This window comes from Vigna unguiculata, chromosome 10 (assembly GCF_004118075.2).
Source record: "Vigna unguiculata cultivar IT97K-499-35 chromosome 10, ASM411807v1, whole genome shotgun sequence".
In the NCBI taxonomy this organism is placed as follows: domain Eukaryota; kingdom Viridiplantae; phylum Streptophyta; class Magnoliopsida; order Fabales; family Fabaceae; genus Vigna; species Vigna unguiculata.
In genome coordinates, this window is record NC_040288.1 from 16,784,071 (window position 1) to 16,811,138 (window position 27,068).

At 33.7% G+C, this 27,068-nt stretch overlaps 2 protein-coding genes across 2 annotated transcripts; one reads left to right on the forward strand and one right to left on the reverse strand.

Moving 5' to 3' along the window:
- Nucleotides 1-9,393: 9,393 nt before the first annotated feature.
- LOC114167633 (uncharacterized protein At2g37660, chloroplastic-like) lies at nucleotides 9,394-14,085 on the forward strand. Its single transcript, XM_028052748.1, has 7 exons — nucleotides 9,394-9,586; nucleotides 11,900-12,171; nucleotides 12,261-12,297; nucleotides 12,393-12,490; nucleotides 12,688-12,749; nucleotides 13,380-13,503; nucleotides 13,798-14,085. Exons 1-7 carry the CDS (start codon nucleotides 9,532-9,534, stop codon nucleotides 13,915-13,917), a joined length of 768 nt encoding a protein of 255 aa, XP_027908549.1. The 5' UTR covers nucleotides 9,394-9,531; the 3' UTR covers nucleotides 13,918-14,085.
- A 1,176-nt stretch (nucleotides 14,086-15,261) lies between these two features.
- On the reverse strand, nucleotides 15,262-16,611 carry LOC114165302. Its single transcript, XM_028049953.1, has 3 exons — nucleotides 16,282-16,611; nucleotides 15,589-16,185; nucleotides 15,262-15,471 (listed from the first exon to the last, which is right to left on the reverse strand). The coding sequence occupies exons 1-3, from the start codon at nucleotides 16,609-16,611 to the stop codon at nucleotides 15,262-15,264; spliced, it is 1,137 nt and encodes a 378-aa protein (XP_027905754.1).
- Between the last annotated feature and the right edge of the window lie 10,457 nt (nucleotides 16,612-27,068).

The following is a 27,068-nucleotide window of genomic DNA, read 5'->3' on the forward strand; positions in this document are numbered from 1 at the left end:
CAACAATTAAATATATGCAATTCATTAATGCTACAAAGTGAGATTTGACTTTGAGAGTTTTTGCTGACTTGATCATTGAAGTCCTTTTTGTAGGTAACCTCTAAAATGTTCCACCTAGTACCAAGATGTGAAGACACATCGAATCTGGCCGAAGAGTATCAATCCAAGAGATTCAAAAATTGGAGTAAGATAAGATTTGAGTCTCATAATCTATTATTATTTCTGCAGGAACAATATATATATATATATATATATATATATATATATATATATATATATATATATATATATATATATTACGTGCTTTATATGTATAGAATAAAAAATATATGTATATTTGAAGCAATTAAAGAATTCAGTGTTGGTATAATAAAATATTAAAATAATATTTTCTAATTTGGTGAATATAGTTCCAGGTTTGGGTTTTAAGTATTATGTATTAGGATAATGATATTATAACTTTAATTTTTTACTCTCATCATTTATTTTTTGATGTGGCTTAGTATAGATCATTGATTAATGTACCATTATTTTTTCTCTGAAAAAATTAATGGTCCATATCATGTCAGAAAATAAAAGATAAGAGTCAAAATATAATTTTCCTATATATTAATAATAAGCATTTTGGATTTTGCGGTGCTTTATTTTGTATTAACAACTTTGGGGTCTTTTTTTCTTATTATAAGAATAGTTACAGGATGATATTGTTTTAATATTTTTTTTCTATGCACATCAATCATGTGATGTGACTGATCTATTTTAGAAATGAACGAGAGATTTTATTATTTGCGGAATGGTGTTTTTATATAAAGAACATCAAAGGGTTCTCGGGGTTTAATAGTTTGTTACGGATTTTCTTATTGGGCGAAGAAAAAAAAAGTTGTGGTTTTCATTTCTTTTATTTTATATACGTAATTATGATTCAAGTATGATTAGAATATGAAATGTAAATAAAAGATGAAGTTGTTTGGTTTGGTATATGATGTAAATTGTAGATTTTTTTTTTCTTTTTCTTTTTAATATGGTATTTTTGTAGAAAATGTGGATGAAAATTGGAGTTCGGTAATTGTATAGGTAGTTTAAGGTCAGTACAGGCCAAGTTTGATTAAGTAGTAGTAATACGTGAAACAAGTTTGTTTTTTTTGGTTAAATGTTTCGGAGATTCTAATTTTTGTAACGAAATTTCAAGTACGTCTTTTTTTCTCATGTGACTTAATTGAGTCTTTCTTTTGAAAAATTTGTTGCAATTATATCACTTTCATTACTAATGATGTTAATTATGTATCACATGTCAACACAAAGTTTTCTTTTAATTTTATTATTATTTTTTTAAATTTAAAAAAAATGTCACGTGTCAATCTAACGTTGTGCCACATGGTAGAGACAGAGTGATGCAACAATGGTAGTGCCATATGTCACTATTAGATGTGAAAAGTCTCAATGTAGTTCCTGTATTTATAATTTTGTCTCAATTTGGTCTCAATTCTTTTAAAACTGAATCAATTTCAGTCCGTATTCAAATTGAGACAAATTTTACTTTTATATAAATGTTACAATGATATTTCTAACAAGATTAAGTTTTTATTTAACATTAAATTTTATTTAAATATTGTTTCAAATTTTTATATATCAATAATTTATCTCGACAAATATTAGAGTTGGTTTTAAAATAACATTTTTATAAATTAAATTGTAAAATTTTAAATAAATATTTTTTTTTGAATTGTTATAAAATTGTTTTAAAATTTTATATTTGAATTTATAAAGTTTTAATTTTTAAAGCAACTTTAAGATTTATCTATAAATTATAGATATATATAAATATTTAAAACAAAATTTAAATAAAATTTAATGCAAAATATACATTTAAATAAGCTTAATTTTGTTAAAAATATCAATTATAATAAATGTAACGTCCCATATAATTTATAAACGCAATTAAAGGGAACGCCACACATAAGATAGCATAACAACGCAGTCCTGGGGTTCCCAACATCACCCCTACCAAACTAGGCACACCACGATGCCAAAAAGTAGAATAGCTGAATATGAATACAACTTAGAGTGTAGCGTAGAAATAAAGAAAGAGATACATGGGCCATAGCCCTAAATATAACACAAGGAAAACTCCAGCCCAGGTGGCTAAGCAGCGGAATCGCCATTCCCTTGTTGCCCATGAGAACCTCGCCCATCTGCTCCCATCAACCAAGTTGATGATCATCGCAAGAGAGAACAGCCACATACATCACAACCATGCAACAAAACGGGTAAGCTAGAGCCAATCAACATATTCAACATGCAATCAAATATATTCTCATTATCTCATCCACATAGCAACCAAACATGTTATGACTCTTCATTCAATACACTACGACTCGACTCGACTCATCCGGATACGTATGACTCGGTCGGATTCAGCGGATGCTTGCACTTGTGGTGGATACCCCTGCTCGACCCTGAGCTGCTCGATCCTGAGCTATGTATTATCAGTGTTACGATGAATCAAAATCTCTCCCACCACAAGGTTAGCCCTTAATGAGTTTCAGGCCTCCTGCTACTCCCACCACAAGAGTCAGTCCGCTCTAAGTGAGACTAACTGGCTCCTCGGAGCGTCAGGATGCAACCTTACCTTGAATCCTTACCTAGTTATACAGATGGGGCACCACCATGAACACCCACTAGCAGGGGCCATGGAATTACGTCCCGACCACTGAAGCGCGACCCCGGAGGTTTCACCTAGAGACCCCAAGGAATTACACGCTGACACGGACCAACGTTCATGAATCAGCAATAAGAGAACATTAAATTATATTTTCCAATTCTATGTCAACCCTTGAAGTTTAATCCTCATATCAATCACATCTCAAATCCATACCTCTGATCATCACCACTCCAATGAGTCTGGGGCCTAGTCTCATATTTATACCATGTTCCTTCAGTTTCAAACCGCATACTCATTTCACATGCTAAGTCCCCACCACACTCATCATTCATCATTTATGAATCAGGTCACGCATATATAGCAACCCATTAGGCATATATTCATACATCAGTACATGCATCTTATCATAGCAGTCATACCCAAACAAATCCAAGCACAAGAGGACAAAAACGAAATCCAACACCACACTGTCTCGCCCAAACCCCTCGCTCAGGCTGAAGGGTCTCGCTCAGACGAGACAGGCTCGCTCAGGCGAGCCCCCCTTCGCCTAGGCGAGGGCTCAAGGAAAACCAGGGCCTGGGCAACACGGGATCTCGCTTAAGCGAGATCCCTCTCGCTTGGGCGAGTTGCCTGCTCGCTCAAAAGTTGAGCGAGCCGCCTGGGCGACTTTTCGCGCAAAAAACTTAGGCGAGCTCCCTGTTTCATCTCGCCTAGGCGAGATGGACTCGCTTGGGCGAGATTAACAGGTCTCGCCACTGTTCTTCACTGCCACAGCCATGTTTTCCGGCCAAACCACCCATACAAAGCACTCTCACACATCCAAACGACAGATCCAACCGTAAAATCAACAAATAACTCATAAACAGTGCCAAGAAAGACTCGAAACTAGAACCCTAACTTCCCGTACCTGGAAATAGGTTCGCACAGGACCTTCAACGCGCAACCAAGGAGCACAGAAGCTCAAGGACTCACTACGGAGCTGAAAATAGAATGTGCACGGAACAAGGCAGATTAGTACTAACCCTAACTGCGGAAATACAAGTGAAAGCCAAAAAGGGAAACTCCGGTGAGCTAGAGGGTACTTACGTGGCGTAGAAACTGATTCGGAGCTAGCTCAAGGGACTTGGGGAGGAACCCTAGCGGAGCGTTCTGTGAGGGGTATGGGGAGTGACGGCTGGTTCTTTTCTGAAAGTGCAAGAAGTGTGGAATTAGGGCAACGCTAAGGGTCTTTATATCATGGGCCAGCCTTTTAGGCCCAATACTGTAGGGCTGCCCACTAACTTTTAGGGCAGGAATAAAATGGGCCTTACAATAAAAATACCACTGTAAAATTTATATAAAAATTAAATTTGATATAGGGATGAAATTGATTTAGTTTTAAGAAATTTAAGATCAAATTGGAACAAAATAACAAATACAAGAACTATATTCAGACTTTTCACATCCAATAGTGACATATGAGACTCTCATTGCCAAATCACATTGTCTCTACCACGTGGCACAGCGTCAGATTGACAAGTGACAATTTTTTAATTATAAAAAAATTTAAAAAAAACCACGTGTTGACACGTGACACATAGTCAACACTGTTACTGTACTACTAACAAAAAAGACCTAATTGCAACGAATTTTCCAAAATAGGGACCCAATTGCATCAAATAAAAAGAAGGGCAGCATATTTGAGATTTCGTTATAAAAATGGGGACCTCTGAAATTATTTGACCTTTCCTTTAATAGTATGAGCATTATTTTATCAATTAGATATGCGACCTGATGTTTTTATTTAGTTATTTTAAGAAAATTTTAATTTAGTGTGTTTTAGAATTAAAATGTTGGTGTTATTTTAAAACTAAAATGTTGTTGTTGTTTTAAAACTAAAATGTTGTTGCTGGTTTATAAATAGATTATTGTTGCTATTTTAAAACTAGAATATTATTGTTGTTATAAAAATAGAATGTTATTGTTATTTTAAAAATTGGGTGATGTTGTTGCTTTTTTTAAATGGTGTTGTTGCTAGTTTAAAAATGTTGTTGTTTTTGTATTATTTGGTGCAATTTTTTTTTTGTGAGTTGTATGTTAAAATCTTTAAGTGTAAGGAAAACGAATACTTGGGTTATGACGTGATGATGATGATGAGGTATGATATACATGTGTGTACATATGTGACATGACAATATGAATTCTTTGATAACTGTAAAGCCATGATGGTTCTTTTACCCAAAGGGCTTTGTTGAGTCAGGGTAAAAGGGTTTTTTTCAACCATAAGTCTTTGGCATGAACTTAGCAAGAGTGCTCTTACCCAAGGCTTTGTTGAGTGGGTAAAGTTATTGCTTGTAAGTCTATGTAAAGTAGGGAAAATGCCTTTTTCCAAGAGGCGTTGTTGCCTAGGAAAGGTATAGTTGTTGGTTATCAGAGGATGGCATATCGTTGGATGTTACTTGGTGGTAATATGTTGATGATTGCATGTTTTGGTTTTGGGAACATGTGTCAGGTTGTTATCTTTGTTGAGTTATGCATATGTTGGGATCATTTGAGGTGAGTTTGATGTGGGTAATATACTATTTTATGATGTGTTATTTGGTTAGCTCACCCTTGCTTTTGTATGTTATTTGTGTTTGTGCGATGATCATATAATGTGTGTGTTATACGGGAACAGATGTTGATGTAGATGCTAGTGGAGGTGCACACCAATGAGGACCTTGAGGATTACCTTGGTAAGAAGAATTTTTATTTGTAATATTTTTTTTAGACAATTTATTTTAGAAAAATATATAAGTCAAATGATTTGGACGTTGCATATTCTTTTAAATTGGAAGGTTTGTTTTGTTGAATTAAAAGAAGTTTTGTAGTTGCGAAAAATTTCTATGTATTTTAGTAGCATCCTGACGGGGTGTTACAAATGCAATTGGAGCCAAGTGTTGTAGAAGAACCAAAGGTATTGAATGAAACATTTATAACATCAACTATTGCATTTGACTTGGCTAATGATGAAGTTGAAGAGTCTACTACTTTAGGTGTATATCTTTGCTAACAAGATGATATTATAAGGATTATTGATGATCTTGTTGACTATCCTAATGCACCTGATGATGCTCAAATTGAGTTGAAGCCACACCCTCCACACATTTATGTTTGTTGATGTGAAGAATGAAAATAAATTATTTGTGGTTATCTTTGTTGACATGGTTTTGGAGTAGGAAAAATGTGTGTTGCAAGAAATTAAAGATAAGGCTAGAGAAACTGATTGGACCTTTCCTAGTGATGGAAGTCACTCCATGCTTTACTGATTTGGATCGATAGAATTGAAGAGGTGGTGGCGAAAGCTTGGAGAATAATGAAGTGAAGATAAATTGAAGTGATGGAAGTGTTCATGTAGATAAAGGCCAACTCTCTTAGGGAAGAAGGCTAGTAGTCGTGAATAGAAAAGCCTATTCTAAAGGACTTATAAGATTAATGTATTGCAATCTCTACTACATTTCTTTACTCAAATCAAAGGTTAATTTACAAAGGACAAACACCTCAATTTATAGGGCTCACAATGACCTAAGGCTGCACAAATGGAGGGAAATCAAATTTAAATATTTCCCTATGTGTCCTATTTTGGATCACAAGCATTTTTCCACTCATGATTTCCTCGTTGCAACATGTGCAAATTATGGAGCATATGCATGCCTTCTCTAAAAGTGGCCAATCTAGGGTTTCTCTTGAGCTTAGGCAATCAAATTGGAACCCTAAATCGGTTGCTTAACCCTAATTTACTCAAGCCTAAAGTACAAGTTCTAAAGAAAAACCTATACTACTCAAATTTTCATAATTTATTCAGGTGTAAACCAAGTAGAAAATTTTTCATAAAATTTTAAAAAATATGTTTTTTGTTTTTAATTATAAAAATAATTTTAAAATCAATAAAAAAATAAATTTTGACATATGCCAAATTGAGCTAGAAGTCATTAAAACTTTTCTCTCTTCTCCCCCAAAACAAGTTCATTTAGAACAATATTTGAAATAAGTATGTGGTATGATGGGGGAAGGAGGATTTTGTAATGTCCCATTTAATTAATAATCCTAATTAAAGGAAGCGTCACACAAAATAATATAGTAGCGCAGTCCTGAAGTATAAAACTACTCCTTACAATATCTAAGGCACACTACGATGCCAAAACAAGACAAGATACAAAGTTCAATAGTAATCAAAATGAGATTTTAAAAGACAAGCCAATACATGGGCCATAATCCTATAAGAAAGCCCAAAACAGCAGAATCCAGCCCGGGTAGGCTACGCAACGGAACCTCCATCACCCTGATGACCACGGGTGTTTCTCACATCTGCTCACATCAACAAGTTGATGATCATCGCAAAAAGAGAAAACCACACAACAGAACATACAACAAACAAAAGGGTAAGCTAGAGTAGAAAACAGTTTATCATACAATTACATACAGTTTCACAGTTCAAGATGCATATGCCAACCAATCATGTTATGACTTTTCAAACAATACACTAAGACTCATACACGACTCATCTGGATACATATAATTACTCGGATTCAACAGATGCTTGCACTTGTGGTGGACTTCCCTGCTCTACCGAGCTAAGTGTTACAATGTTTCACCCCCCACACACAAGGTTAGCCCTTAATGAGTTTCACACCTCCTGTTACTCTCACCACTAGAGTTAGTACGCTCTATGTGAGACTAACTGACTCTTTAGAGTGTTTGGATGCAACCTTACCTTAAATCCTTACTAAATTATATAGATAGGGTACTACCATGAACTCCCACTAACAAGGGTCATGGAATTACGTCCCGACCAACTGAGACACCACATTGAAGTCTCACCTAGAGACTCATGAAATTATGTCCTAACCAATGAGGCATCACCACGACACCGTCGTGGAATTACGTCCTAACTATACCAATAACATATTCCATTAATCAATACAATTTTCATGCTCATACTCAATCCATGATCACATATATAACCAACCATTCATTCATATTCCATACTAAGATCATGCCAAACTCATCATTCACCACCCATAAACCATCTTTACTCATGCATATTCACCAATATCATGCTTTAATATAGTAATTCAATCAAACACATGCCAAACATCCAAAAATAGAGAGATATCAAAACAAGGATGCACTCTCGCCCAGCTCCTCGCTCAAGCAGAAAGGTCTCGCTCAAAACAATGGTTGGTCGCCTGAGCGACAACTCGCGTAAAAGGGCCTGGGCGAGCCTCTATTAATCTCGCCTAGGCGATACACGCTCGCTTGGGCGAGAAAACTAGTGCTCACCATTGTTCTCTCGTGCAACAGTCAGACCAACGCAATCTCAACGGCTAAAAGGCATTTTCAATCAACTCACTGTAGCATACAAACCATAAAATCATACCATAGCAGCAAAACAAACAGAAAACAAACAAAACAAGTGAACCTTAACTTCTCTTACCTGGAAATAGCTAAAAGAGCACCCCGACCCCAAGCTAGTGAGTACGACGGACCTCGGAGCAGATTCACGAACTGGAAAAATGGCAAAACAGGTTCAAAACAGGTTACTAAGGTGGAACCCTAGCTAGAATCATGACCATAGAGCCAAAAACAAAGAGGGTACTGTTAAAGAATCAACTTACGTGAGTAGGAGCTGAGTTTTGAACTAGCTTGACCAAGAGGGGACCAAATCCTAGCAGAGCTTTCTGTTGGGAAGAAGATGTGAGGAGTAAGCACTATTTCGTAAAAGTGAAACCAGAATGGGGGGTTTGGCTGCTTTAAGGGGCCTTGGCACTCAATGGACCAGCCTTAGGCCCATCTGATTAAAGTAGGCCCTTAAGATTTAGGGCAGAAAAGAAATAGAAAAAATAAAGTGGGTCTTACTGATTTTATTTTAAAGAAATTGATTTCTTTTAAGAATCGTGGAAGTAATATATGAGGAAAGTCCAAACTAGAATTTTAAGTGTGTTCATTGTGATTACAACTTTCTTTTCTAAGAGTCTATTAGTTGAATTTACAATTAGATTAGGAAAATTATATTTATTCATTTATAAAGTTAAGAAATTAAAATATATCAAAATTTGAGATAAAAAAAATCTTAATTTTACGTCTAATTATAAAAATTAAAACATATTTATTCCTTTATATTTTGATATAATTTATATAAATATATTGTTCCAAAAAATTAAATTTATTTACATTAATATTTTATTGAATAATTTGATTTAAATTATACTTAAAATTATTTTTATTTACATTTATTTGTATATAACTTTATTCAAATTTTTGAAAAATAAAATATAAAAAAAATTATAAATATTCACAAATATAAAAAATAAAAAATATTCTTTTATGAATATCTAATGTCAAAACTAACAGCAACAACACCAATAAGGTGTCGTTGGTAAATAAACTCACTCTACCTACCTACCAGTGCCGTAATAAACACTAAAACCTACCTGCCAGTGCCATAACTCCACTAATTATGATGGAAGGTTGCCATTTTTAATATCAAATTATGGCTTTCTTTAGCCTATTCTATTTCTTTTTTTAAAATAAAATATTTATCTTAGTGCATCAAATGTTTAAAATTCTCTGTATGTTACTTTTATAAGACTATTTAGATATGAAATATAATTTTAAATATTAATTTTACATTAAACTTAAAACTTTCACCATAAAATAATAATAGTAATAATTAAATTTCTTTACTCATTCAGGCAGTAAGTTAATGCAGTCAAGACATTCAGTGTCATCTTTTCTTGTTGGTTAAGTCTCTCTTCTGAAATATCTATTTTTTTTTCTTTTATATTCCCATTTTGTCTTTACCATTTTCAACACATTCACAGTACCAATAACAGTCCACTATTACGTTCATGGCTGATTCTTCCCCTAAAACCGTGCTTGTAACCGGATCTGGTGGCCGCACAGGTGCTCTTTCTGCAGCTTACTTTCTCGTATCTGTTTTGTTCGTATTTTAATTGAGATTCAGGGGTTTCACTGTATTATTATTATTATCTGTATTTCGGATTGTTGAGAATTTTGTCAGAGACGGTTGATACAGGAGCAATATTAGGGGTTTATTCAGTAAACCAAGATTTTTCATATTATATGATTAAAATTTTGGTTTTAAATTTAAATGAACAATAATGAACATATAATAATTCGTGGTATTAAAAAATATAGTAATTGTCCGAGCGATTAGGTAATATTTAGTAAAATAAAAATTTCACCAGCTGCACAAACCATTGGTTTGCAAATGCTTTTAAGTACATGTTTTAATGATTTTATTTGCAGTGTGGAAGAGGGTTGTAGAGTTTTCTTCATTTGGGTAGGATTTGGATCTGCTTAAGGTAGAATATTAAATATTGAAGAACAGATTCATTAAATCATGTTTTTTTGCTGGTCTCACTCTCACGGCATGTAGTGTTTAAAACATCAGTTGTCGACTTTGATTTAATATCTTGGTCTTGGGCGTCCTTGCAAGGAAAATCATGCCTTTTGTAGATAATAGGGTTCAGGTTTAAGACTGATGAAAAAAAAGTAAACTCTGAACCTGTGCTGTGCTATTAAGTATAGTAACGCCTTTCGAGGTGAAGGATTTCCGTTTAGTAGGAGTGAAACAGAGAAATACAATTCAATGAAACTCGGGTCAGCTATGTATTAAAGTGAACATGTTCAGCACCTCAGTGGTTTAGACTTCTTTATTCCATTTTATAGAAAGTGAATCTGTTCAGCACCTCAGTGGTTTATGTTTCTACTTGCTATAGTGTTGTTTGAGCAATTTTACTTTCCAATGGTCACCGTGTGTGCTCTGAGCATTCATGCTTTCTGACAGCTATTGTGTACTACCCTACTCATTTTTTGTTTCAAGCTGCCTTTGCATTATCTGAGGATTTGTATTTGGCTTTCTAGCAACTGTTTTGACATCTACCCTTTTTGTCTCTTTCAGCCACTTTGCTATTTGACCATTTTTAACTAGCTTGACACATGATACATATGTTCTAGGTTAAGGAGAAGTGTTACATATATGATTTGAAAGGATGGATTGTGTGAAAAACTAAATACTCAAGAAGGAAGGGTTAAATTGTGTCTTAGAACTTTTAAAATTTTTTTGCTAAGTTTTGTTTAGTGAATGTGAACCCGACAAAGTTTATATTTGACAGTCAAGCATTATTCTTTAAGTTTGACACAGTTGTTGTCAAAATCCACCTTTCAAAATTTGTTTTCGCAAAACTCTCCTCCTTTGGTTAATAACATGCAAAAGAAAAGGGATAAGATGGAGAGATTTACGCTAGATTTTTTTATATTGGTTTGTCTAATCCACAATAGTAAGATTCCACTGAGTCAAACTAACTGTACAAGTTACAAGGGTTTGTTGAACTTTGATCTGGTAAATTATATTGAAGACTTATGGTCATTTTTATAGAGAGTAAGTGATGCCGGCGAAATATCTACTAGCTTTGTGATTATTTACTTTGTCATTTTCAACAACCAAGTGTCTGACATATTTACTAAGTCTGTCAAAGCATCTTGTGTTGGTGATATTGGTAACAAGTTTGTTGAGGAGGAATGTTGGAGATATGATTTGATTACATTAAATAGAGAGACATGATATGATTTGATAAGGAAAATATCTTGCCAAATATTTTCCATAACTAGATATTAATTTGTTCCTCGTTATTGTATCTCTTCTTTATTATGAATAAGAATGCTCGTGAATACACAACACACTTCTTCTCAGTTTCTCCCTTCTCAACATGGTACTAGAGGCCCGTAACCACATCTGTCACTAATCGTTTTAAGCTCTTATCAGCCTTATCGTGTACAGCAGTACCTAATTTGGAAGCTGGATATTCTTATACTCTAGCAACAATTTTTGCTCTGTCATTACCCTTTCTAGTTTAAGGGCAGTTCTCCTGTGGATATGACTTCATACTAATCTCTTTCAGCTGTTTGTTTGCATTTACTACATACATGTTCTTCTTGTCATATGAGATATTAGTAACTTGTACAGTGTAAATACATACACATGCTAAATGTCACCGGTTGCTTTTCTTCATCATGTTTTATGTTGTTGTTGGTTTCTTCATTATCATTTGATCTGGAAGTTGAAATTATGGTCTGTTATTTGTGACTACATGACTACAGTTCAATCTCTCTTTGTATGATAATGTGAGGTACACTATCCTTTTCTCTCTCTAATTTACAATTTTCAATGTCATTCGTTGGACAATTTTTCAGGACAAATTGTGTATAAAAAATTAAAGGAGAGGCCAAATCAGTATGTTACCAGAGGACTTGTTAGAACAGAAGAAAGTAAACAGAAAATTGGCGGTGCAAATGATGTTTTTATTGGGGATATCAGAGATGCTGGAAGTATTACTCCTGCATTTCAAGGTATAGATGCTCTCATAATCCTCACAAGTGCAGTTCCACAAATGAAGCCCGGGTTTGATCCAACAAAAGGTGGAAGGCCTGAGTTCTACTTTGATGATGGTGCATATCCTGAACAGGTGCCATTACATATTACCTATGCATGCTCAGTTTATTTATATATGAATATGGTTTTATTAATACTATAGCTTACTCATTTATATTTTAGGTTGACTGGATTGGGCAGAAGAATCAAATAGATGCTGGTAAGAATCTGCATTTATTTATATTTGTTATTGTAAATCATGATACAAATTCATCCATGCATGTGATACTGAAACTATATTACCTCTATGAATAGCCAAGGCTGCAGGAGTGAAGCATGTTGTGTTGGTTGGGTCTATGGGTGGAACAAACACTAATCATCCTCTGAACAGCTTGGGAAATGGGAATATATTGGTTGGTCATATTTTCTATCATACTATTAACTGAATTCTTTCATAAGGTCATGGCCTTGTTTTCTATTATAATATAGTAGCTTAAGATCCATTTCGTAGCATAATGCAATTTAGTTCAAAGATACTGTCATTTTATCTTCCCCTCTATCGTTTTCTTTCCTCTTTCATTGGGAGCTTATAGTTTTATATTGATCTCAGATTTGGAAGAGAAAGGCTGAACAATATCTGGCTGATTCTGGTCTGCCATACACAATCATAAGGTACACTAATTTCTATCCATATCAAGAAGTATTGTTTGTCCTACGTCTCCCTCTGTTTTGTTTTACCTTACTGTTTCATGCTGTTCAATTGGCCCATTCTCTTGAAACAACTCAACATCCTTATATTGATATCTGTTTTGGTTGAGTGAATTATCCAGCAATCTTAAGAGAATATTCATACTTGATGCCGTGTCTTGTTTATGAAAGTTTTTGAAGATCCTGAGGTAACAACATTGATATTTGTTCATTCTTTTGGTGCCCTTCTGATAGGTTATATATTTTTTCATATATGGTTATGATTATAGTCATTGAGAGATTGTGGTTCTATATGGTTATATGACATTAGTCTTACACATATAAGACCTTAGACACCACTTTTACACCAAAACCTTAAGGCAATGTTGTTATGGGTCTTTATTCTTATATAGTGTTTAACGTTGTCTTTTCTATCCAATGTGAAACTTTGACTCACACTTGGACTATTCCCAACACCTTCATTACTCGATTTGAATCTGATGCTTAGCAATACAAATACGATATTCTTATTGCCGATGTAAATTTAAAATTTTGAATATTTTTCAAAATTGTGTCCATCTGCACAATAGTTCGTCACGTTTTGTGCTGAATCAGGCCCGGTGGTCTACTAGATAAAGAAGGAGGTATTAGGGAACTTATTGTGGGAAAAGATGACGAGCTTCTTCAGACCGAAACCAAAACCATTCCTCGAGCTGATGTTGCCGAAGTCTGCATTCAGGTATATATTTTTTATAAGGTCTTGGTAACCATCAGTGGTTAAGGAATTAAAAGATGTTTCTATTAGAAATCTTATGAAAGTATCCTTAAAAAATCACCATAGAAACATTTTTACATGTTACAATAAAAGTTTTTCACTTTTAGTTCTTTAACTAAGGTCTTTTATAGAACTTTTTGTATTGATCTCATAAGTAAAAATAATTAGTTTCCCATGCTTCATAAAATTCCCTCATAGTGTGTTGTTCAAGTTATTATGAGATTTGGATATCGAGTTTTGAGTCGAATGGTTTGACAGGCACTGAATTTTGAGGAGGTGCAATTCAAGGCTTTTGACTTGGCATCAAAACCTGAGGGAGTGGGTACCCCAACGAAGGACTTCAAGGCATTGTTTGCCAATATCACAGCTCGTTTTTGATAGATAATGCAATGGTCGTTTTTGATTAACTGAAGAGGGATACCATAATGGTCAATAAATGATTTGGAAATCATGTTAAAGGTTATTCCATGGACACCAAAATAAATAATGTAGCTCAATAATACCATTGAATAAAAAATTAATATTTATGCTTTTAATTATTTATAATTTCTTTGTAGATGTTTTAAATCGTATATAATTTTTTATGATTTTTTAAAATCGCTATAGGCCTACAATACGGAAGAAAGCTATTGTCAAATATGCTACTTGTGAGCATTATTCCTTGAAATTTGCATTTCCAAAATCGTGGTCAAAATTATTGAGTTAATGTTTTAACTTATTCTATTTATCTCATGTATTAACACAGACATACGCATCGGCAAAGATATTCTAAACCACTACGAGTGGTACTGAATTTGGTACATTTAACAATGTTTTTTCTGGTTCAAACATTGTTTTTTTACGAGTGATCACTTAACATGGTAAAAATGACCCATGTTTCCAAGAATCCTATCATGACGGTACAAAAGTAGTCAACTTGATATAAGACAACTTTTTCCTAGAATTCCCTTTACAGTATTGACAACACTAAATTGGATATATGATACGAGAGATGGTTGATTTGGTTTCTAAGAATCTATCCATTTACAAATCCGCAAGTCAATGTTGATGAAAAGTATATGAACCAGTAATTAAAAATCGTGTTTTGTGGTATCTACGTGGATAGAATAGCTACTTATTTTTTAATGTCATCTAGGTGTTTTACAGTTCTGTTCGTCGGGTGTTTTTCGAATTCTAAACATACTTCATATATCTTCTTTTGTTGGGATTTTTAGGACTTTTGAAAATATGAGAGATTTGAAATATATGAGAGATATATGTAATATGTTATACGGAGGAACATGTTTTTATATTTTATTGATATACTCTATATATAGAGCAAAATATAACAAATATTAAGTATAAAATATTTAGAATATCTCACTCATAATCTAAAATAATAACAAATTTCTAAAACTGACACATATCTCTAAAACTGAAATATTTTCTAAAAACTAATTTAAATAAAAAAGATATTAAGTAATATTCTTGCTTAATATCTGTTTATTTTATATCTTCATATTTGATTCTCCATCTTTTGATGCTTGATTTTCTCCTCTTTTTGTGCTTGCAATATTTGTTTTTTTTTTTCTTCCATGGCATCACATCTTTCTTCAATTTGGCATCATCCTTTATATTGGCATTATCTTCTTTTTCTTTGTCCAGTGTGGATTTCATTGGAGTGGCATTGGACCTTTAATGTGAACCTCCATCTACTTTCTTCACTTGGACATCTACTTTCTTTCAATGATATTTATCTTCTAATTTTGATCCTTCTTTCGTGCTCACTTTCTTTTTATCAAATTCCTCCTTCATAAAATCCAGCGCAAATCTTTTGTCTTTCATGTGGACTTTGAATACCTCTATGTTGTTAGTATTTTTTATCACACATACTTTATTTTCAAAGGAGACCTTATAACCTTTGTCTAACAATTGAGCAACACTTAACAAATTCTGGGTAATCTCAGGAACATATAAGACATCAAAAATTAATTTGATACCTGAATGAGTTTTAATTGAAACTGTTCCTGTACCTTTCACAGCAAGTTGTTCTCCATTCCCAATTCTTACCTTGGAAATATTTGATTTATTCAGCTCCTTGAAAATTTCTCTATCATGAGTCATATGGTTTGTGCAATCACTATCTATAATCCAATCTTTTGAAGATTGGTTGGTTGTGACACATGATGTTGTAAAAAGTAGATCCTCCTCTGATTTATCCTCATCTGATTTATTCTCCACAATTTGAACATCTTCTTGAGAATCTTTAGATTTGCATACCTTTTCCACATATCCCAATTGACCGCATTTGTGACATTTGACATCTGGCCTCCACCAACACCAATTGGGTTGATGACCTTTTCTCTTGCAATGGGGACAAGATGGAAAAACCTGGGTGTTGTTGTATTTGCTCCTTCTATTTTTCTTGACTATGAGAGCATTATCTTCCGTGTAATTTAAATTACCTTCAACCGCCTCATGATCTTCTCTCATCAATCTTCGTTGTTCTTGTGCTTGTAAGGCATGTATCATCTCTGTAAAGGTAATTTTAGACAAATCTTTTGTGTTTTCTAAGGAAGCAATAGATGCCTCATATCTTTCCGGAACCGTCACCAGAATTTTCTCAACGAGTCTGGAATCTGAAAACTCCTTTCCCAACAATTTTATCTTGTTGGCAATACCCAACAATTTGTTTGAGTATTCTTTAATTGTTTCCGACTCTTTCATTCTTTGCATCTCGAACTCCCTTATCAAGTTCAAAACTTTCATGCCTCGAATCTTCTCGTTCCCTTCATATTCTGCTTTCAAGTATTCCCATATTTCTTTGGGAGACTTTAGAGTCATGATCCTGATCATAATCATTTGTGAAACACCTGCGAACAAGCATGATTTTGCCTTTGCCTTTCTCGTTTTCTTTTCTTTATGCGCTTTCATTTGAGCCGCGGTGGGATTTTCAAACAAGGGAACATCATCTTCCTCCACAACTTCCCATAGATCTAGCCCCTCTAGATATGTTTGCATCCTTACCGCCCATAGATCATAGCTTTCACCATCAAAGAGTGGAATAGCGACGTGTGACATATTTCCTTCCATTCTATCGGCAGTAAGAACAATGGCTCTTGATACCAGTTGTTGAGATTTTTAGGGCTTTTGAAAATATGAGAGATTTGAAATATATGAGAGATATATGTAATATGTTATACGGAGGAACATGTTTTTGTATTTTATTGATATACTCTATATATAGAGCAAAATATAACAAATATCAAGTATAAAATATTTAGAATATCTCACTCCTAATCTAAAATAATAACAAATTTCTAAAACTGACACATATCTCTAAAACTGAAATATTTTCTAAAAACTAATTTAAATAAAAAAGATATTAAATAATATTCTCAACATCTTTATGTGTCATCTAGTCTTTGTCCAGCATCAAGTTGTTTTGTATTTCGATATTTATTATTATTTATAATAATTAAAATTATGGGTTATCTCTAACAAATAAAAGCTATGTTAAAAATTAAATTGTTGTCTGTACATATTTAAAATTGTTTTATGCTTTAATATACACAAATATATATTAAATTGAGATTAATAATTTTAACTCATAATAAAAGTAAACTCAAATATATAAAGATAAAAAACTATGTAAATATGAAGTTGATTTCATATCTATTAATTTGTTAAGTCTTCATTTGAAGTGTATACATAAAGAATAATTTCCTTAAAGATAATTTAGTTAGACACATTTTGTTTTAACAAGAATGACTTGTCAGAAAATTAATTCATACCTTTAGCATCATATTAATTTTCTTGTAAATACTTATATATATTTTTAATAAGTATTTTTTATACAAAATAATTTAGTAATACTTTTTTGAAATTTCAAAAAGGCAATAGTTGATTCACAATTAGGAAAATATTCTTTAAAGGTAATTGATTTTGAATATAATCTCATGCACTCGCCACATTATTATTAATCGTGAAAGTACATTACTGGACGATATTTTGAAAAATTACTTCGTATTATTTTAAGCTGTAAAACCTTTGTTTCACTAATAATTTTTTGGTTTAAATATATTATTGGTGTTAATTTTTGTAAATTTTATTAATTTTGATCCTAGTTTTTTTGAAATATTCAAAAAAAATTAATTTTTGTGAATTATGATCAATTTGATATTTTCGTAAAGATCGTTTAAATGATTAAGCGAGGATGAATAATAACAACCATATAATACATAGACAATTTTTTTAAAATAGAAAAAAAATAAAAAAATGTACAAAATCATAGTGTGACGTCCCATTTAATTAATAAGCGTAATTAAAATAAATGTCACACACAAATAGTACAACAGCGCAGTGGGGTCCTTAACACAACCCCTACAAACCTAGGTACACCACGATGCCAACAGAAAACCAGTTGAAAAGTCTAACAGGTGAAGGTAGAGTAATAAAGCGTAAAGCAATACATGGGTCATAGCCCTAACAAAAGCCCACACAAGATGCGATGTCCAACCCAAACAGACTATGTAGCGGAACTGTCTCTTCCCGGTTGACCTCGAGTGCTTCTCGCATCTGCTCATATCAACAAGTTGATGATCATCACAAAAGGAGAAAAACAACATACATGAGAATCAAACAAACAAATAGGGTAAGCTAGAGCCATAAAGATTTCATCAAATGCAATCAAATATACGTTCGTAGTCCAACATACACACATCACCCAAACATGTTATGACCTTCCAAATCAATACACTAAGACTCGACTTGACTCATCTGGATACATATAACCTGGTCGGATTCAGCGGATGCTTGCACTTGTGGTGGATACCTCTGCTCACCCCCGAGCTATGTGTTACAAGTGTTACAATGAATCAATTCCCTCACGCACAAGGTTAGCCCTTAATGAGTTTCAGGCCTCCTGCTACTCTCACCACAGGAGTCAGTCAGCTCTAAGTGAGACTAACTAACTCCTTAGAGTGTCAGGATACAATCCTTACCTTGAATACTTACCAAGTTATATAGATGGGGCACCACCATGTACACCCAGTAACAGGGTCCATGGAATTACGTCCCGACCACTGGAGTACGACCCGGAAATCTCACCTAGAGATTTCCAAGGAATTACGCACTGACACGGACCAAGCATACCAGACCAATCAATAAAGATTTATGACACATACACATATACATCACATACCATCTCTTGATAATTCACCCTTTTTTCATTTCTTCCCTAGTGGTTCCATACCCATCCATTTCTCTCAAACCATAGCTATGGGATTTCAGTTCATGCCAATACCATGCCACTTTAACACCAACCATCTCATTTAGTTTACATGCCAAGTTCATACCATACCCATCATTCACTATCCATGAATCATATCACTCATACATAGCAGTTCATTATATATTTTTCATCATAACAATAATACCCAAGCAAGTACCAATCATCCAAGAGCAATAAACAACCAAACAGCACACTGCCTCGCCTAGCTCCTCGCTCAGGTTGAAGGGTCTTGCTCAGGCGAGCCCCCTTCGCCTAGGCGAGGGCTCGAAAAGGGGAACAGTAGCCTCACACGGGATCTGTTGATCTCGCCTAAGCAAGCCATGCTCGCTTAGGCGAGAAAACCAGTGCTCACCACTGTTCTCTCGTGCACAAACATCCAACAGATTCACCAAGGGTTCAATAATACCATACATAGGTTCGCACCAACACACCAGGCATATTAAAATGATAAAACAGTAGTACAAGCAGCACAACACGAACAGAGGGGTGAACCCTAGCTTCCCATACCTGGAAAACAAGTTAGCAGCGGGTCCTTGGGTACGAACAGGGGAACACAATAGCTCCTAGGGTAGATTAGCGAGCTGGAAACAAGGAACAAAATGGTGTTTAATATCGGAGCTTTAACACTACCCACGAAAATAAGGCCAGAGATTGAAAGTTAGGGGTTGGGAATACTTACGTGAGCTAAGAACGGGGTCAAGCTGAACGTGAACTGAGTGTACTATGGAACCCTAACAGAGAAGACGGTTGCAGCTCTAAGCACCAAGGAAGCAGAAATCTGAAAGTGTGGAATGAGTCAATTAGGTCAGACTTGGGTGGCTTTATCCTTTGGGCCAACCCTTAGGCCTAATAGCTTAAAGGCAGCCCTTAAAACTTCAGGACAGGAAACTGGGCCTTACACATAGGCGATAGTTACTATTTATCTTTAATTAATAATTTAAATTGTCTAAAAAAATTAAATTGACTCCAATTTATAAAAAAATGACCGATTTTAATATAATAGAACTAAAATAAACAAAGCTTACAAAAATTAAGAATTAAGTCTAATTATTTCTTACAAAGATTAAAAAATATAATTGAACTTTAAACTTTTTTTATTTAGGGTTAAATATATTTTAATTCCTCAAATATTAGTAAAATTTAGAATTAGTCTGTTTTTAAAATTTTTGACCAATTTAGTCTTTATCTTTAGAAATACGTGAATTTAGTCCTTGTAACACTCCATTTAATTTGATAAGCGAAATTAAAGGTAGCGTCGCATAAAAATACATACTAGCGTAGTCTGTGTGACACCCCGACTATTATACTAAATAATTATTATCTGATAAAAAGATATGGAATCAAATTTTTTTTTATACGATCATCCTTGAGAGAACATTAATAATAACCTAACTTCATATTCATATATGTAGTTTGCATCTATGTAATTGTTCATGAAATATTACAAAAATATATATTTGTTAAATATTAAGAGTCCTACATCAGAATAGAAGATTCTCTATATTTTTAACATCTCCTAAAGATATTAATAGAAATTATCCATGAGTCAATCTTCAGAAGATCCACCAATAATATCCCGAACAACTCTCACTAAGCAGGTTCCTCTTCTGCTCATGCAACAGGTACATATGAAAGAAAAAATATGAAAGGAGTGAGGTCTTTATAAGCCTTAAATATCAATCTTAATAAACTCAACAAACAATGCAGACACCGGGGGCCTAGATTTGGACCTATAACCACCAAACTTGATCTTGTTTTACCAGACATATGGATCCATATTCACTTTTTGATGATCCAATCTGAACATCAAAAGTTGCTTTGGGAAGTGATTAGGTAGTTGAGTATTTCTCATAAAACATTGGTACAATCATAATTATTTATTTCTCGAGAATATTAGCCATTCATCGGCTCACAAAAGAGATATATACTCACTACCTAACCTTGGCGATGCCGAGCAGGTATCGGATAGTCCCAAGTTTGGCCTATGAATATCCTAGTCCAGGGCGCTATTCTGAACTATCCAGATATTCACCTACTTGGTAAAACTTCCTTAGACCCCACCATGGTCCCTGCCTTTCATCCCGCAGTGTACCAAACTGTGACTTCCCAAATACAAATACTTTGACACTGGTTTAATCTCAACTTATTGAAACCAGACTTAACTCTTACTTAACTGACACACTCTTGGGTATTTTCAAAGGTCATAAAATGTGATGACTATCAATTCATGTCATTGTATAAACAATATACAAGAATATAAAACAACGATAAAATGTATATGCAATTTTCTTCTATCCAAGTTCACTAAATAAATAATATATACTTTCACTTCACATTTATTTATTTTTAATCGTAAAAATAATGATAAAATAAGAATCAAAGCAAGAACTTTAAGTAAATAATTAGATAGGATTAGAACATTATAATTAAATATAAAAATATAAATTAAACGGGACCAGTGCATAACTGGAGATATATTAATTGAAATAAATAAACAGGACCAGTGCATAACTGGAGATAAAAAATAAAATAAATAAATAGGACCAGTGCGTAACTGGAGGTAAATAAAATAAAATAAATAAATAGGACCAGTGCGTAACTGGAGATAAATAAAATAAAATAAATAAATAGGACCAGTGCGTAACTGGAGGTAAATAAAATAAAATAAATAAATAGGACCAGTGCGTAACTGGAGGTAAATAAAATAAAATAGGACCAGTGCGTAACTGGAGATAAATAAAATAAAATAAATAAATAGGACCAGTGCGTAACTGGAGGTAAATAAAATAAAATAGGACCAGTGCGTAACTGGAGATAAATAAAATAAAATAAATAAATAGGACCAATACATATTTGGAGATTAAATAAAATAAATAAATAAACAGGATCAGTATATAATTGGAGATTAAATAAAATAAATATAAGAGGATAATAAATGAAAATAAGTTAAATGAAAGTAAATAGAATAATATATGAGTCAAAATAAATAAAAGATTAATATAAAACCCATGAGCTTATCAAGATTAATATATAAGAGCTTAACCTCACTCCCCCCTTACCTTATTGATTGAAGAGCACACTAATAATATTTGTAGAAGACTAGGATCCCTTGGAATCTTTGCTCTAAACTTTCTTTTCCTATTTTCTTTTTCTTTCTCCTTTCTTTCTTCTCTCTTTCTCTCTCTTCTTTCTTTCTCTTTCTCTTTTTCTTTCTCCTTTCTTTCTCTCTCTTCTTTCTCTCTCTCCTTCCTTTCTCTTTTTCTTTCTCCTTCTTCTTTCACTTTTTACGTAACTTCTTCATTCATATATTTATATATGCATAGGCATGTGCTAAAGTCATCATTGGTTTTATTAATTAAAGAGATAATGTTTATCTCTTTAGTTTTTTTTTTTTTTTTTTCATATCTTTTCTCATGATCTTATCTTCTTCTTTTTTTTTTTTTTTTTTCTTTTCTTCTTATCTTTTCTTCATTTCTTCTTATCCTTTCTTCTTCTTTTCTCTTTTTTTTTTATCTCTTTTAGAAAATTCTTCATATATTATTATTTTTATTTTTTTTACACATACCTATTTAATAATATTTTTAATGCTTAAACTACATCATAATAAAATACAAAACGTTAGTAAAAATAGAATATTTTCTAAATGTTTTATTTAAAATAAATAATATAGTTTATTAAAAAAAAAAGGATGTTACATTTCTCCCCTCCTTTTAGGAATTTCGTCCTCGAAATTCACGTGGTTGCAAAAAGATGGGGATACATCTCTCTCATACTACTTTCTAATTCCCAAGTTGCATCACCTTCATCTTGTTGATTCCACAATACCTTTACCAAAGGTATGTCCTTTCCTCGAAGTTGTTTAATCCTTCGATCTCCAATCCTTACAGGAAGCACATCATAAGTAAGGTTTTCTCGTATTTGTACTACATCAGGTTCTATCACATGAAAAGGGTCATGAATATATTTACGAAGTTGAGACACATGAAAAACATTATGAAGTTTTGAAAGGTTTGGAGGTAAAGCAATTTGGTATGCGACAGAACCAATTCTTTTAAGGATTTGATAAGGACCTATGAATTTGGGTGTAAGTTTTCTAGATTTGAGAGCTCTACCAACCCCAGTTACAGGTGTAACTTTCAAGAAAACATGATCTCCTTCTTCAAACTCAATGGGTTTCCTTCGTTTGTCATAGTAACTTTTTTGCCTATCTTGAGAAGTTTTCATCTTTTCCCTGATCATTTTAATCTTCTCAGTTGCCTGTTGAATTACCTCTGGACCCAGAACTAAGGAATTTCCATTCTCATACCAACACAACGGGGTTCTACATCTTCTCCCATATAGAGCCTCATATGGAGCCATTCCTATGCTTGAGTGGAAACTGTTATTATAAGTGAACTCTATAAGTGGTAGAAATTTCTCCCAACTTTCAGTTTGTTCTAAAACACAGGCTCTTAACAAGTCTTCTAAAGATTGAATGGTCCTTTCTGATTGTCCATCAGTTTGAGGGTGATAGGCTGAACTAAGCCTAACTTTTGTTCCCAAGGATTTTTGTAAGCTTTCCCAAAATCTAGATGTGAAACGAGGGTCTCTATCAGAAATTATACTAGAAGGTACTCCATGCAGCTTGATAATTTCTTTTATGTACAAATGAGCTAACTTTTCTAAAGAAAATCTAATATTAATAGGTAGAAAGTGAGCAGATTTTGTTAATCTATCTACAATGACCCAAATTGCATCATGACCAGACACAGTCTTTGGTAAACCTGTCACAAAATCCATGGATATGCTTTCCCATTTCCATTTTGGGACATCTAAGGACTGTAGTTCCCCATAAGGCTTTCTATGTTCAACTTTTGTTTTCTGACACACTAGACAACGTGCAACAAACTCCACCACTTCTTTCTTCATCCCGGACCACCAAAACATTTTCTTCAAGTCTTGATACATCTTTGTAGTACCCGGATGAATACTTAAGCTACTCTTATGAGCTTCCTCCATTATCAACTTTCTCAACTCTTCTTTTGCAGGTATGCAAATTCTATCTCTAAACTTGATGATTCCATTTGAATCTTTGTGGAATTCAGATTCCTTTCCTTCAACTTTTGCTATCAATTTTTCTTGCAAAAATTGATCTCTTTCTTGAGCTCTCTTTATTTCTTCTAAGAATTCACTTGATATTTTTAACATTCCTAAGCATATGCTATTGGGTCTAAGTTTTACAGCTAAGTTCAAGTCTCTGAATGATTCTATCAAATCCAATTCTTTCACCATCATCATGGATGCATGTATAGACTTTCGACTCAAAGCATCTGCAACAACATTTGCTTTCCCAGGGTGATATTGCAGCTCAAAGTCGTAATCCTTAAGAAATTCCATCCATCTACGTTGTCTCATGTTTAGTTCTTTCTGATCAAAAAGGTACTTCAAACTTTTATGGTCACTAAAAACTTCAAACCTTGCCCCATACAAGTAATGTCTCCATATTTTTAATGCAAACACCACTGCAGCTAATTCTAAATCATGTGTAGGATAATTAAGCTCATGTTGCTTGAGTTGTCGTGAAGCATAAGCTGCAACTTTTCTTTCTTGCATCAACACACATCCTAATCCTTGTCCACATGCATCACAATATACCTCAAAATTTTTTGTAGGGTCAGGAAGGATTAAAACAGGCGCAGATGTTAATTTTTTCTTCAATTCTTGAAAACTAAACTCACATGTTTCATTCCATTCGAAAGGTTGTCCCTTACGTGTTAACTTAGTCAAAGGCAATGCTAATTTAGAAAATCCTTCAATGAATTTTCTATAGTAGCCTGCTAATCCTAAGAAACTACGTATTTCTGTGATATTCTTTGGTTGTTCCCAAAGCAATACCGCTTGAACCTTTGAGGGGTCAACTGCAATGCCATTTTGTGATATCACATGTCCTAAAAATTGAACTTCTTTTAACCAGAATTCACACTTTGACCATTTTCCATACAATTGTCTCTCTCTGAGAATTTGTAACACAATCCTCAAATGCCTCTCATGTTCTTCATGATTTTTGGAATAAATTAAAATGTCGTCAATGAAAACAACCATAAATTTATCCAAAAATTCATGAAAAATACGGTTCATATAATCCATAAAAATGGCAGGAGCATTGGTCACACCAAAAGGCATTACCAAGTACTCATAATGACCGTATCTTGTCCTAAAAGCTGTCTTTTGAATATCTTCCGCCTTGACTCGAATCTGATGATAACCAGATTTTAAGTCAATTTTGGAATATACCACAGCACCTCTCAATTGATCCATCAAATCATCAATCCTTGGTAGGGGGTATTTGTTCTTAATGGTGATTTTGTTAAGCTGACGATAATCCACACACAATCTCATCGTGCCATCTTTTTTCTTGACTAACAATACGGGTGCACCCCAGGGAGAAACACTAGGTCTAATGAATTTTTTATCCAATAACTCTTCTATTTGTTTTTTCAACTCTGCTAACTCTAGAGGTGACATCCTATAAGGGGCTATAGACACAGGTCTTGATCCTGGTACCAAGTCTATAGTGAATTCTATTTCTCTTTGTGGAGGTAACCCAGGAACATCCTCAGGGAAAACATCAAGATACTCACAAACAACAGGAAACTTATTAATGTCTGGAATTTCCTTGACTTTTAAAGAAGTTAAGATCATGTATACTTGAGATCCTTTTGGGATTTCATTGTGGTTGGTAGTACTCTCTTTTAATTCTTTTGAGTCAAAAACTTCACCTATGTGTGATTCAAAAATTAAAGTTTTATCGTGACAGTTTAGGAGAACATGGTTGGAAGATAACCAGTCCATTCCAAGAACAATATCCAAATGAGACAAGGGTAGACATATAAGATTTACACAAAAATTTCTATTGCCTATAGAAATATGACAATTTGTGCATGCAAGTGAAGTTGTGACTGGAACATTGGTAGGAGTAGACACAGTTAAATCATATGGCAATAAAGAGACATGTAACTTTAAATGTTTGACACATTCATGTGATATGAAAGAATGAGTAGCACCTGAATCATATAGTACATTAACGAGGTGACCATTTATGATGCATTTACCTTGGATTAGATCTTCAGATTGAACAGCTTCAGTACCATTCATTGTGAAGACTCTTCCGGTTGTCTTTGGTCTTCCAAGTTGATTATTTCCTCTGTTGCTGCTTCCTCCACTTCCTTGCTCCTTAATTAACTCTTTGCATTCATTACGATAATGACCCAATTTCCCACAATTGAAGCAAGTTATAGTCCTTGTGGCGCAGTTTCTTGACAGATGAGGTCCTCCACAGTGGAAACATTTGATAGGGTGGGTTGCGGCTGAATTATTGGCAGGAGAGGAATGTCTTTGTCCTGAAGAATTCCATGAAGCATGAGATGGACGTTGGTAAGGTTTCTTATTATTAAAATCATTTCTTTTGTGCCTCAAAGGCCCTCCTTGCCTCCACTGAGTTTGCCTTGCCTTAGTATCATCCTCATAAATCCTACAACGATTTACAAGAGTGGGAAAAGAAGAAATCTCTAAATAACCAACTGCTTGTTTAATATCAGGTCTTAGTCCACTTTCAAACTTGGAACAACGGGAACGTTCATCAACTCTATCATGAAAGTAAGGACAAAATTTGGACAATTCGTCAAACTTTGCTGCATATTCTCCTACAGACATGATTCCTTGACGAAGATTAAGGAATTCAACTTCTTTCCTCCTTCGAAGATCCTCTGGAAAATATTTTTCCAGAAACTTTTGTTTAAAGACTTCCCAAGTAATTTCTCTCCCTTCATCCTCCAATTGTTGTCTTGTAAATCTCCACCAGTTTTCAGCTTCTTCAACGAGCATAAATGTAGCAAATGTGACTCTATTTGTATCTGCACACGTCATTGCGATGAAAATTTTCTCAATTTCTGCTATCCATGATTGAGCACCTTCAGGATTAAATCCTCCTTTAAATTTTTGTGGATTATTCCTGCGAAAGGTTTCTAATCCTTGATTTTCCATGGGTTCAACATTTTGTTTTTGGCTCATATTTTCCAGGACAATTGTCATTCTTTCCAACAACTCATTGGTAATGTTTGGTCCGTTATCCATCTTTTCCTGAAAGAATGAACAATTTCCTTAGTTTTCTTTAGATTTTTTTTTTTAACTATTGTTAAAACTTATCCTTACTACAAGTATTAATTGTTGTTATTACTTACTTTTATTAGTCTACTTATCTTGCATTTCTCCTTTACAA